At 44.8% G+C, this 14,941-nt stretch overlaps 1 protein-coding gene across 4 annotated transcripts in view; it reads left to right on the forward strand.

The window, feature by feature from the left end:
* LOC146072783 (uncharacterized) overlaps positions 1 to 14,115 on the forward strand; it is a 163,352-nt gene extending 149,237 nt beyond the window's left edge. For all 4 annotated transcript variants that reach the window (XM_083179979.1, XM_083179977.1, XM_083179980.1 and 1 more), the window contains one exon: positions 11,714 to 14,115. In XM_083179979.1, coding sequence (XP_083036105.1) covers positions 11,714 to 11,975 — 262 coding nt within the window. In that variant the 3' untranslated portion in view covers positions 11,976 to 14,115. The remainder of the gene's footprint in view (positions 1 to 11,713) is intronic.
* The last annotated feature ends 826 nt before the right edge of the window (positions 14,116 to 14,941 follow it).

A 14,941-nucleotide genomic window follows, 5' to 3' on the forward strand; every position in this document is an offset into this window, starting at 1 on the left:
GTTAGGTACTGGCAGTGGAATTGAGTAAAAGGGTTGAGGGGCCTTTCTGTCCACTACAGCATTGGTTCTCAAGCCTGGTCCTCATTATCCCAAACAGTTCATGTATTTACAGTCATCTATGGTAGAGGTTCCCAAACGCGGTCCTCAAGGCACCCCAACGGTCCAGGTTTTAGGTATATCCATGGCTCAGCACAGATGGTTAAATCAGACTGACTGAGTTACTAATTAAATCACCTGTGGCCAAGCATGAATATACTAAATACCTGGACCGTTGGGGTGCCTTGAGGACCGTGATTGAGAACCTCTGATCTATGGATCTTTTTATTGTGACATTTGGTAATACACAAACTCCTGTGAATGAAGAGAGATGGGCAGTCTCTGTCTCTGTCTGGGCCTCCTCCTCTCCAGCACAGCACTAAAAATGGTACTTGTGTAATATATGGGCGCCCGATTATTTGATTGTATGCCTTAACTTAAGGCATACAATCAGATGCGACGCGATTTTCGGCAAAATCGCATCGCGACCAAATCGCATGTGATGCGATGCGATCGATGTGATTTTCCATAGGATTCAATGTTAAAATGGTCCTGTTCATTTCCCCACTATCCAAGTGGGCATAGAGTTGATTTTATATAGCGTGGCGAGCGCAGCGAGCCACCGAGCCCAAGGCGTGGCGAGCAAAGCGAGCCCCGCGATGGGACGCGGATTACTTAAAATGTATTCCGCGTCCCCTCGCGGGGCTTGCTGCACTCGCCACGCTATATAAAATCAACTCTATGCCCACTTGGATAGTGGGGAAATGAACATGACCATTTTAGCATTGAATCCTATTGAAAATCGTGTCGATCGCATCGCATGCGATTTGGTTGCATGCTATGCGATGCGATTTTTCCGACCCGATCTCAAAATCTAAAAACTAGTAGACTCTGGCACTGTGTCAGTCTACTATACATCATACTTGCCGACTTTTACATTTGCCTCTCTGGGAGAAGCCCGGAGAGGACAGCCGAATCTCCTGGTCGGGGGCGGGGACAAGGTGGCTGAATAAAAGCCTTGCCCTCAATCCATGCAAATGCTGTGATCTGCAGGTCCACGAGTAGGGGGCGGGGCTAAAATGACGCAAAAAAGTCATTTTATTCCCGCCCCCTCCCATGGACCCACAAATTTTGGCATTTCTTTTCAGAAGCTCTGGGGGGAGCAGGGCTCTGGGGAGCATGCGGGAGACTTGCTCACCTTTATGGGGGGGGACGGGGACGGACCTGATTTTTGGGAGCCTCCCGGCCATTCAAGTATGCTATACATGCACAGTTTGTGTGCATGATGAACACCATTTACTCATTTTAGAAACACAGTTGTGCACTGTTATACACACGTCTCATTGGTATGATAATAGTCATTATCATCATCATTGTCATCATCATCGATGAATTGTGTCAGCCTATAGGCTACTTACTATACTCCTGGAATATACAGGTTGAGGTAAAAAAAAATGTTTCCAAAATTCCCAAACTTTAACACAAAAGTCATGGTAGATGCTATTAAAAATGTTAATACATAATCTAATAGTACATGGAATACAGTTTATTTTAAATTGGCTTTGAATATGATATTGACAGAGGGAGGCCCTCATTTGTGATACACATTAGTGTTCACATGTAATAGCTTCCGAGTTCGGTGGCCTTGTGGGATGCCGGCCTACAGTAACTCAGAGTTTTTTTTTTTAAAGGGGCAATCATTTACAAGGCTTTTACAATCATTTACACTGACGAGGACCATTAATGACCTGAAGGCTGATATACGCTAAGTAATGGCAATATCATATTCAAAGCTATTTGGAAAGTAATTGTATTCTATGCATTTTTAGATTATGTACTAAAATTTTTAATAGCATCTACCAAGCCTTTTGTTGTTAATCTTTAATATCTGGTTTTGTCCCACTCTGCATTGCCTGCAGATACACTGACTAATTGAACTTACATTATATATACATTATAGACTGGTTACACCTTCCCAGTTGTACGTAGAGAATAGATGTGACTAATATATGTATCACTGCATCTCCTGTGCTTGTGTACACGCCACTCAGGATCATGGGCAGTGAGTAAATACGTTCAAGGCCAATTGACACCCATAATGAGCATCTGTTGCTAAAGCACAGTGTTCTTGATCCAAGCAGACTTGGCTGTACCAAAATCCATGAGAATGGAACGTATTCATTCTCTAGGGATTAATGACATCACAGAGTGATTTCTTGATTAATATTTGAGTACCTGCCGATCCCGAAAACAGTCATTCATTAACTTTGATTTTTTGTTGATAGTGGCCCACCCACGTCCCCGATGGTGCTTAGGCAGTCAAGTACAGGGGAAATCTCGCGAGAGCTACCGACCTCTCGCGATATTTCATGCTTAATTATTATGAAATTAACCCTTTTTTTTCAAAGCGAGTCGATGATCCGTCTAAAAGATTCGGATCATTCTGCGGATTGATCGCTAGATCCCAACCTGCCACTCTGTCTACGGATCAGTGTCTCATAGTGTTGGGCGAAGGTTTGGAGGTTTATGCAGAGAAATAAAGTAAAAGTAAATAGAAACATATGACCATTATAGAGGAGGACTGGTGGTAAATTGGACATGCTGGGTATGCTTTTGATAAGATGAGGAAACTATATGGGCCATATGGTTCTTATCTGCTACATCTATGTTTCTATGGGCCTTATTCTGGTTGGAGCGGCCGGGCCGTACGCGTACGTCCCGGGATTTTTTATGATCTGCGCATGCGTACATTCGCTAATGCGCAGGCGCGAACACTCCACAACGCTTACGGACGGGTCTCTACGTGCGAAAAAACCTATACGCGAGTGTACGGGCATTGGGGGCGGCATAGGGGCGTGAAGAGGGGAGCGGCCGAAATAATGAGGGAAAATGGGCGTAAATATGGGCGTACACGGGGGTGTGCACCAAAAATGAGCGGTGCTACTACCGCACGATCGACTAAGGCACCGTTCATTTCGGACACAAAACAGGCGGCCGCCAACCGCCATCTCAAACCACCCCTAAAGATACCGCATGCCAGCGTGCGCCTGGGTTTTCTAATTAACGCTGATTACTACTCAAACACATACACCTGAATGTAATAAGCAATGCTGCAGTCTATTAAGTCCAAACCATGATTTCACTACCTGCAAGCCACACACAGCACTCAAACACATTGGAAGCTTATCTTTCTATACTTCTCGACATTTAAAGGTTTGTTTAATTTAAGGTAAGAATCTTTTTAAGACCTGCTTATATATGCTAAGGTAGCTATTTGCTAAACAGTTAGACACATTCACTACGTGCTTTCATAGACTTTACACAGTAGCACACTCAATCTACACATGTCGACATGTGTCAACGTGTTCACTCTAATACAAACATAGGTTTTGTATTTATGATACAATAACATAAACCACATCTAACACCTACAAAGGATGTTTCAGCAATGTTTTAAGCCCATGCCCACTATTTTGCACACAATCTTTGTATAGTACCCAAAATACAGAACTGTACCACTATCTGATCTGCTATGAATTGGATTTGACTACACTCTGGATGTAAGATGCCACCAATCACATTATTGCACTCACATCTCTCTAACAAAGGATTCCTACATCTGCTTATGACACTGTAAAATCATATATATTTAAAAACTTATACATGTTTCTTCACAAGCAATTTTATCATGTTTGGCCGATTCACACATCTTTTTTTAGGGAGGACACATATGCATTCCTACACAAATGTACCTTTTGACCCTTGTTTGTCTGCCTCACCCACTCCATGAGGAAAGCATTGTTCTGGACCTGCTTTTACCTACTACTGTAGGAGCTACCTCACCTGCACACAAACTGCTTTCTCACCTATTAAGTTGCTCTGCACATGTGCTGACACAAACTAATTAGCAGGGAAAAGTTGGATAGGAACATGGGAATGACCATGGAGAGGGTTACACATGGGAAACTTCGACCACACTTCAACAAATGTTCAAAAATACCCTGGTCAGTAAGTACACATAAATCTAGTATTTGTTTCACACAAGAAATTACACATACAACAATTTTGTTTTAATTGGTAAAATAAATTTATTTGCTGTTCAGCATCACAGCTTAGTAGACACTTTCATGTCATAAATCAAATAAACAAATAAAATAGACACAAAAATAAAAAAAACAGCCAGAACAAGAGGTTGCATATCTCCAAACATGTGTTACCCTGCAAATGCAATGGTGAAAGAAATGGGGACACCAGAATACGTACTGCAACAACCAGGGTGAATACTAGGCAAGATACACACCACCAAAAATTTATCCTGCATTTGTAGAGGTCAAAATAAGAACTTTAATGCCCATGGCACGAAAATGGATAGATGGCCAACTCAGGAAGTGGATGTCCAGTGCAATTGAAACATTTGGGGTCCAACCACAGAGGAAGTGAACCAGGTCTCATTATTTGGGCCCTTTTCTCCCCCTTTTAGATGGGGCCTTGGGGACAGGGGCCTTTGGGTCAGATGGCTTGCGGCGTCTTCCCCTAGTGGACACAGGAGGGTCAGCAGAGGTGGAAGGTTGGGGAGCAGCTTGGGGTGGGCCAGCAGATGGGGGATTGTCCCTTAGGGACCTGGCGGTGGGCAGCAGCTCCGCAAGAATGACATTCAGGCGGCTGAGGTGTTGGCCAATGTTTTGCATGCCAGCCGCCAGAGTGTCATTAATGCGGTTCAAGGCCTCACACTGCTGCCTGTTTGTGGCCTTCCAATCCTCCAAAAATTCCCCAATCTGCTGCTGACGGAGCGCAGCATCCACCCCTTGCTGCTCGATCCTCTCCAGCATCACCATCATGCTCTCATCCCATGTCTCCTGGGGCTGGGGGTGTCTTCTTGGTGGAGGCTGGACCACTTGCTCCACCTGTGGCTCTGCAGAGGAAGATGCTGCCGGTACATCCTGGGTTTCTGCTTCTGCTAGGATAATAATTGAAAACAATGTCACCATCACATACGCACTAAAAAATATCTTTCAAAATACAATGCATTACTGTGACTTACCATCAAAAGCAGCATCAAAGACCTCCGCCGGGAGCTCACTGTCCATATTGGAGATCCCCCTGACCTCGGCCACATCAATGACATCCAAGGCGTCCTGCTCCAGGGGGGTATACTCCAAAGTATCGGGCATAGGACCTCTCCCGGTGGACATGCTGTGGTTGTACCGGTCAGTCATCTTCCTCTTCAGTGTACTTTTGAAGTCGGTCCACCTACAAGTTTAAAAATACAAATTTCACCATGAGATATGTGCACCACTGTGCTAGTGAACATCATGACTACGTTACATTTCCTAGTGTGGGTGATCTTATGTTTTTTAGCCATATGTGTCCCACACACACATTAATGTCTCCATTAGGAGGCATTTCAGTGTCTCATCTCATTCATTAGGCCACTAAATGCACATACATAGATCACTATGCAGAAATGACATCATCCCTGGCCAAATTAGGCACCTCCACCTGTTGTGAAACTACACATTCCACCATAGCTTGACAGTGTGGTTATTATGGCGTCATTTAACTATGGGATGGCATACTGGGATGTGTAGTTTCTCACCAGCTACATGTGCACAGTTTGCTCATTCTTGTTTCAGTTGCATCATATGGAACATGTAAAGGTGGCCATACACGTTACAATTATTGTATACAATATTGCATCTCATAGCATATCGGTTTTGCGATGAGATCAGATTAGATGAGATCTAGTACAAAAAGTATGTGCTGCACATACTTTTTGTACTCATCGCTAAACCGATATGCTATGAGATGCGATATTGTATACAATATTGTATACAATAATTGTAACGTGTATGGGCACCTTTACAACAACTCTTTCCAAAACACACTTTCTCTTGTCCCATCACATACTTCACATACTTCACATGAGCAGAACTGTGCCCATAACCTCACATCACACCAATGGTGCATGTTTCATATATCAATGTGGGTTATTAGACATGGTTGTGTTCACATGTGACATTGAAGTGTAGCACTATCTACAAACACACCTTTCTATTATTCTCAAAACATACATGTAACATATGTACACACATATGACATTATCAGGGGGACAAACACACTTGCCTTTTCTTCACCGATAGCCAATCTCTGACCACTGGTGACACCTGGTTCACTTCCTCTGTTATCTTGTCCCAAAGGTTTCTCCTTGCACTGGCACCCGGCTTCCTGATTGGCAATTCTATCCATTCACGTGCTCTGGGCACTAAAATTCTTAATTCTGCCTCTACAAATGCAGGGTTTCTCTTTTTGGAGGTGGTATCCTGCTCAGTCCTCACCCTAGATGTTGCAGCTCGTTTTCTGGTGGCCCCAGTTCTCTCACCATGCACCTGCTGGGTCACACCTGTTTGGAGAGATGCAACCTCTTGTTCTGGCTGGTTGCTTGGCCCTTGTGGAGCTGGTGGAGGTTGAACAGGGCCTGTTAGTGAGGGGCCCGCTTGGTCTGGCAGGCTACCTCTCTCTTGAGCCCTCCTTCTCCGCTCCTGTTCCCTCTTCTGTAACGCTTCAAGCAGGGATTCTGCTTGTGCTCTCTGCAGAGCGTCCTCAGCTGCGGAATCGTCTGAGTTAGACATGTTTGCAGCAATTCTGGCCTGCATCTGACTGAATATTTATATGTTAATCTCCCACCATGAACAAGGGGGCGTATATTTTTCCCCGCAATGTACTTGCTAATTTACGCCGATATTTCCCGCCGATAATTGCCGCTTAAATTACGCAGGTCTCCACGCACCTGATCAATCACCTGTATATGCACATACACAGGTTGTGGAGCATTGTGTGCTACATCGTGAAATGTGTGCACCTGTCATTCCAATGATGAGTGTTGTCAGCTGGTATCTGTTTGAGTTCGTGTATGCTTTGTGAGTCACATTTCAAAACATCACGTTATAATGCTTTCCTTACATATGTAATGAGTCTGAAATTGTCATACACCAACATGTTGCATTGGGCCCCTTTTAGCAGCGTATTTATTAGTAGACGCTTGCGTGTATTCTTTTTCGCACACTGTATATACAGTTCCTCTCTATACATTGAATGCATGCTGTTGGTTATGGTGTGTGTATATTGGAACGGTCCGCGTAAGTTTCTATTCGCATCCAGTTTGTTCATGTAAGAAGGATTAATAAAGTTAATACTAAACAAACAATTTTTTACACCAATCAGCAAGCACCAAAAGTTATATATGTACCTGCAATTAATAACTGCGCCATTGCCACTATGACTTCAACCAGGGCTAGGGCGTTTTCTACCCAGGAGCTATTGGCCTTGGTTGAGGTCATGGACCGCCGCCTGGGGCCCAGGGGCCCTTATGTGTCAAATCTTGACAAGCGGCGGGCATATAATGCTGCCCGCCGGCTAATTTTCGCCCGGACCGGCGTCGATAGAAACCTGGGCCAACTTGAGCGGCGCTGGTCTGACCTGCGCCGGCGGCAGCCAGTGTTGCTATGCTCACTTCGCCGCCATATTGCCCGATGTAAGTTTTTATTTACTAGTATGACTGCGTTTTTTTGCAATGTTTTCTGTACTTTTTATAAATATGTTCCTGAGTATGGGGGTGTATATGGGTGTATATGGGGTGTATAGGGGGTGAATATTGGTGTATATGGGGTGTATAGGGGTGTATAGGGGGTGTATAGGGGGTGTATAGGGGGTGTATATTGGTGTATATGGGGTGTATAGGGGGTGTATAGGGGGTGTATAGGGGGGGGGGGTTAAGTAGTTGCTCAGTTTTTGGGTGTAGCATATCAATTAGTTTGCATGATAAATGTCTGAAATATAACAGCAATGATAATGTGGAAGGTTATGAGCATGACTAATGTTAATTTTTCTTTCCCCCTTTTTTATGAAACCCAATCTTCGATTTCTATGCCATCAACATGAACATTTCAGCACGGGCAAGAGCCCGCATAGAAGCCCGGGAGCAGGCAGCCCGTGACCAGGCAGCCCAGGAGCAGCCGGAAGAGGAGGAGGAGGAAGAGGAGGAGGAAGAGGAGGAGGAAGAGGAGGAGGAGGAAGAGGAGACAATGGGTCAAGCTGGGGCCCACCAAATTTCCCCATCCCCTTCCCCAACCACCACCCCCTCCCCAACCCCCACCCCCTCCCCAACCCCCACCCCCAACCCCTCCCCAACCCCCACCCCCACCCCCTCCCCAACCCCCACCCCCAACCCCTCCCCAACCCCCACCCCCTCCCCCACCCCCACCCCCAACCCCCACCCCCTCCCCAACCCCCACCCCCTCCTCTCCCCATTTCCAACCCCCCTACACCTCTCCACCACCCACCCCCAAACCTCTCCAAACCCCACTCACACCCACTACCAGCATCCACAAGTCCAATCCCATCCCCCTTGCTCCTGACCCCCCCAACCACCGCACACCCAACCAGCGGCGACCAGGATGGCTCAAGTAGCCGTAAGTAAATAATGCGTCTAATGTTTACCTACACATTTCTACACATAAACAATCACAACAACCACATATGTGTATCCAACATCAACATTAGTTGCAACATATCACTGCAGGGCGACCATGAGGTGTGGCCTGTCCTTCTCCAGGAACAAGGGTCCCCTTGGTGGTTTTTTGGAGTGTGGCCATGCCTCACCCCTTGAATAATTGACATAACAGTACATCCAATGAGATATCCGACATTAGTGGTGTTGTAGTTATGTGGCTCCAGGTGTTGGGTAACTCCACTTCCCAGCATGATGTGCAACATAAATTTATAGATTGTTTTGTTAATAGTGTGTGAGGCCATGCGGATGCATGCTTTATAAACATAGCTTTAGGCCTATAATTTGTACAGCAATGTCCTAAATGTAAAATAGTAAGGAGTGCTTAAGCCGCAACAATGTCATAACCCTTAAATAGCACAGCCTAATTGTGAGATTAGAGGAGAGTCCCCCAAAACCAAACTACCAATTGGGATACAGCATACATTCATCCAAGAAGGAGTAATTTAATTAATGTTATTTACTATGTACAGTATGTGTGTGTTAACATATTATTTTTTAGTACTGTGTTTACAGCAGACCCATCTTCAATGTAGTTTAAAAATGTATGTGGCCTTCACACATAACTCACAACTTTTTATTATGTACAAATACAACAAACATTTGTGTATGTTATATATTAATTTTTTTTTTTATCCCTTCACTACAGACACTGAACAGCACCAGGAGGAGGTGGCCAGAATCATGAGGGAAATGTTCCTGACCCTCCTCTATTTATTTTTTCTTTTTGGGCAACTGGAGGCCCTCATTTAATTTATTTTTATCCCCCCCCCCCCTTATTATGTTTGTTACTAATAAAAGTTTCGATTCTGTTAGAAATTGCCTGTGTTTTTAATAATAAATATGTTAGAGGGCTTGTAAGGGTAGGTACATACAGATGTGTAATGTAAGTTATATTTGTAATTTGAGGTGAGGGGTAATGATTGATGTGTGAATGTGTGTGTCTTTGAGTAAAATAACACATAGTGAAAATGCATGAATGTTTAATGTTGTTCGATTAAAACATCACACATAACATCAGGGTAGGTATACATGTTACACATTTTGGACAAACTAATTATGGACATAATTTAGTACATATACAGAAACACCAACATACAGTAACTTGATTTAAAAGTAACAGCAATATGGGGACACATAGATAGTGATTAAAATGCCACATTAGAACATAACAAATATACATGTAATGAGGGTTAAAATGTTGTTTTATTAGGGTCTTTATTAAGGTAGACAATTGAGTTAATATAAAAAAATAATTGAATAACAAATAGAATAATTAATTAATTGTCAGAATTGTAGTTGAAAGGCAAGATTTGCAGGTCCATATATGTGAAGGGTATGCCAGCGTACACGGACGTACGCTCACTCTCACGAGCGGTGACATAAGCTGAGTTTTCCATTGAAAACAATAGCGACCCGTCCGTGCAAGCTGGCGTACGCTCAGATTTCCGCAAGAAGTCGGCGGGAAGACGAACGAGAGACGTCCGTAAACGGTGGCGTACGCTCAGTTGTACGCCAGTTGTCGGAGTGTAAGGGCCGGTCCGTCCGTGTACGTTGGCGTACGCTCAATTGTACGCCACTCCCCTTCGACGTTGTTTCTGGCCGTACGTATGCGGCTGAGTTGTGGGTGGACTTAACCCCAACGGCCGCGTACGGATAGCGTACGTTGTTTTGGAACGTACGCACGTTTGGCCGCACCGATCAGAATAAGCTCCTATGTGATGTACAACCATGCTCCATTTTTTTAGGCCATGTCACGTTCCACAGACCACAACCATTTTCATATACCTTTAGGGGGGTATGCAATGTCATTCGAGCTCCCGCAGCCATCTCCCGACGGGGGAGATGGCTGCAGGGCCCTATTCAATGCTGTCTTCCCCGACAGCATTGAACAGGGGTTTTGCGCAGAACGAGCTCGACATCACAAGCTGTCGGGCTCGTTCTGCCGAGAAAAGCCGGAAATAGGCGAGATCCCGGCCGGAGCTCATCTATTTCCGTCATCAACTCGCGGCCACGCCCCCTTCTCGCCGCTCGGCGGCCGGGACATTGAATCCCGACTGCCGAGCTCCAGGCGAGCTAACCGCGAACGGGACAGGGGCACGGCTGTCGCGCTAGCTCGACAGCTCTGCCCCTGACATTGAATACCCCCCTTAAGCTGCACAAATTTTGCAGCCTTGCGATTCCATCAGACGCAGCCCGCTGCAGGCAGTGCTGGCCACCCCCCTCACTCGCATGACCCTCCGCATGACTGCAAATGGATTATTTTCATAATAATCCATGCGCAGGTGGGGTGAAATCATTCGATAGTCACCAACCATCAAATGATTTCACCAGTAATCACAGTTCAGAGACACCTAAATAGTGACTCTATACTGTGCGAGGACAAGGCTGGCAGCTGACATCTGGTGGTGGCAGCTGCCCACCACCCTCATATCCATTACAGCTTCATTAGCCTGAGAACGGCCAGCATTCTCATGGGAACGCCAATGAAATTCTGGGTGTTCCCATAAGCTAATGGGGCTGCCGGGCGTTCCCCGCTCGCCGTTTAGGGTGCGTGCACCTGGCGAACTGAATGTTCACCATGGGTGCACGCACCCTGCGTCTGCACATATGCAGAAACGCGCCTGCGCAATCGCACAGAGGACCAAATGGATCTGAATAAGGTCCCAAATTTCACTCCCAGCCTCCCAAATTTTGGGAAATTACATCTATGTATGTCAAATGAGTAAATTATTTTAACCCTTGGACATATGACTGGAGTCAAACAAAAGGATTTGCTAGATCAGCACATATGAGGAATTTCAGAACATGGGATGACTTTTCTGCTTTGCTTGCCATCAGTACCAGTACTTGCAATATTGGTGTCTGAGAGACAGTGACTGGTGACATTTATGGACCTCTCTGCATACATGCACCTTCAATGTAGATGAAGTGTCCACGGAGTTTTCCTTGTCTGATTTCCATAAGTGAAATTAGGATACATGCTATTTTCCTTCTGTATTATTGTGAATTGTGTTGTTGTTTACTTGTATTGTTCTTTTTGCAAGAACACCATCTAGGCTAAAGCTACTGATACATGTCCACCATGACATTTTTCTTTTTTTCAAATAGGTGGACACCACAGATGTCAAAGAACTGTGCCAACTATAATCAAGATAAAGAACAGATTAGCAGACCAGAAAGTGAACTGATTTATAATGATGTTACACACTGTATATCCCTTTGCAGACTTGCAAATGATGAACACTCAACATCTCCTGTAGCAGAAGGTTACAAGCCATTTTCAGAGATGATCAATGAACAGCAAGACACCCATATGGAGTTTTCAGAGTATACACTTTCTGCCTTTGATGGACCATACCTTTTCTCTTAACTTACATTTTAAAGCATTAAGATTGAATTTAAATAAAACACTAGTCTTCTGCCATATGTAATCATAATGAGGCATGGTGTAACAAAATATCCAGTGGTTAGGATGGTATAGTACCTACCCTACAGTAGGACTGACCAAGAAATGAATGATTGGGTGGCAGAGACAATACCCAGCAGCAGGAAAGTGGATGCAGATATATTTGAATCCTTGGATTGGCAAAAAGAGAAAATGAATATGCCAATTGCACAGGAGACAATAAATATGTTGAACGTATGTTTAGGTGACTCTCTATTTTTGGCTCAATATGTAATGTTTCAATATGGCCCGGAGGGTGTGCTACCACTGGACACTGGATATTATAGATAAAGAAAAGTGTGTCACTTTGTGGTGCACCTAAAGAATCAAATATATAAAAAGTAACTTTTATTTACTAATTTTAAAAGGTTTGCGAGATAAAACACAACATAACACATAACACAACATAACACATAGACACAGACAATGGTGAGTTTAAATGGATAAAAATCCTCGCTCAGTGATCCCCCCCACATGTGTTCCCCTCTCTGTAGGGTTTATGCTGCTTAGTGTAAAGTCCTTTAGTCTGTATGCAGCGATTGGCAGATAGGTAAGTATTGACAACCAATGTTTTCTCTCAGAAATCAGTCTGCCAGTCATTCCATATCATGTAGATCAGGGGTGTCAAACTCAAATTCATCGTGGGCCGCATCAGCAGTTTGGTCACCCTGAAAGGGCCGGTTGTATCTGTAGAACTATGTATTTATTATCATAAATTATTGTCACTGCATTCAATTATTGTATACTCAGCAGTAGCATTTCCCTCCTGCTATTGCTGTGAACTACAGTGCATTAGGGCACACGCTGCCTGCACAGGGGGGCAGCACTCAGTCTTAGGGCATATGTCCTGCTTATGATCATGGGACACAGCAATTAATGATGGGCTGCAATGTGCCAGTGCACACACACATAGGCATAGAGTTTGACACTTACCCGCTCTGATGCGCCCACTCCAGTCTGAGCTGCTCTACCACCAAGGACACAGCTGCGCTCTCACACAGGCGCATTTCCCCCTCCCTCCTGTGAGTAGCGCTCCTCGCACTATCTATCCAGGAGTGGGGGGCATCGTGCTCCCGGTCACTGTGCAGTGCACACTCAGCAGTAAGTGACCTGGAGCGCACAGCAGCAGCAGCACCATTCACCACGACGGACCTGCTCTTTCCTCTCTCTGGCTCCTATACAGCAGGTGGGAGCGGAGGAGGGGTTGACGACCGGCGGCACTGCGCTAGAGGGCAGACGTTCTCTGGCTTGTAGGCTGCCGCGCATGCGCTGAAGAGGCGGCTTTCTTGTTTAAAAAAAAAAAATCGAGAATAAAAGGTGAAGGCTGGCGGCGGCTGCGCGGGTCACATGAAGAGATCTGGCGGGCCGGGTTTGGCCCGCGGGCCTTGTGTTTGACACCCCTGATGTAGATGATATGTCTGCTAGTGAGTGATGGAATAGAGTCGGGCACAGGTCAGAACATCAAAGATTAGAAATAAGTTTCACAAATTGTTGTAATGATTGGTTCACAATTATGCTCCGGTCGGCATCATGTAGCCCAGCAGGTATACAACCTTATATATGGTTGTAGTGTGCTGACAACACTATATGTTCCCTTCACAATTATGGGGGTGTTGGGGGTGGCTGTCATTCATTCCGGGTGTGCAGCAGGGTTGAAATATGCTGGAAGAGATGGGTGTCCATAAACCTGACTGGTTTGCAGCCTGTATTGTAGTTCCAGAGTCTGAAGTACATGGACTTAAATCAAAAGGATCCAATAAGGCTTGAGGAGCAGGAGCTGCGCACAAACTCCGTCGCATCTAAAGAAATGTACATATTTCATTTTCCGGTCTTTGGAGCGCACCATGAATGCAGGAACTTCCGGCTCCAGACATTGACGGTCTCCAGCTTTATGCCAGACTCTCAGTGCCCGGCTACAGATATAATGCAACAGGCCATGTGTCCTCATTTCCGTCTGGTGACGCGCATCTTAGTGCTATAGACTTCCGGATTATGAATACCCAATTGGTGGATATTTATTAAAGGGGCAGTGCTTTTTTCAAATAAAGAGTGAAAAAAAAAACAAGATATGAAAAGCATATATTAATTACTTTTTTTATATATCATTAAAAATAATAATAGTAACTTCTAATCTTTGTTCAAAATAAACATGAGGAAATGTTAGCTTGTATGGCTTGTTCAAATAAATGAACCGATAAGATAACATGCTGGATTCAATTATTATAGCAAACAGAGGGTTTATACAGAAGTTTATGTAAATTTAATGTCCATATTTTATATGTTTTATAAGACAGCAGTGTCCAGACATATATTGATACAGTTTGGAAATCTATTGTGTGTAACCAATCAAGCAATTTACTAATTGACCAATGAACCCACTGTCCAATCAATAATAGGAGAAAGATATCATAAATGAATAAGTAAATGATGATCCCTATTGTAATAAATTTGCATATTGAGTAGATGCATAACAGGGGCGTAGATTGTGTAAGGCAGCCCCCGCTGCTGCTTGGGGGAGCAGGGGCTGCGTGGGCGCCGGGTGCCACCTGTGTGCTGGGAGACAGAGCACAGAACAGGAGCTCCAGCCTCCGTTTTTCAGGCTGCTCCGCAGGTTTCACTTCCGGCGCTCTGTTATGCCATATGATGGCCGGGGGAGCTGAGTAAGTGCTGAATGCTGTCAGAGCTGGAGTTCTGCTGCCGGGAGCACTGATACAATGTAGCAGCCAGGTAAACACAGCAGGAGATAAGACTGTCAGCGCTGTGAGACTTATCTGCAGCCCCGCTGGGATGGATGACCTCAGGTCACTGGTTCCTTGCTTCGTAAGTAATGTGATCTACCCATCTGCATACAGTAGCTCACATTGTTAGCAAGGGACTGTCTGCAAACTACT

Source organism: Crinia signifera, chromosome 4 (genome assembly GCF_055691185.1).
Source record: "Crinia signifera chromosome 4, ASM5569118v1, whole genome shotgun sequence".
NCBI classification, from domain to species: Eukaryota; Metazoa; Chordata; class Amphibia; order Anura; family Myobatrachidae; genus Crinia; species Crinia signifera.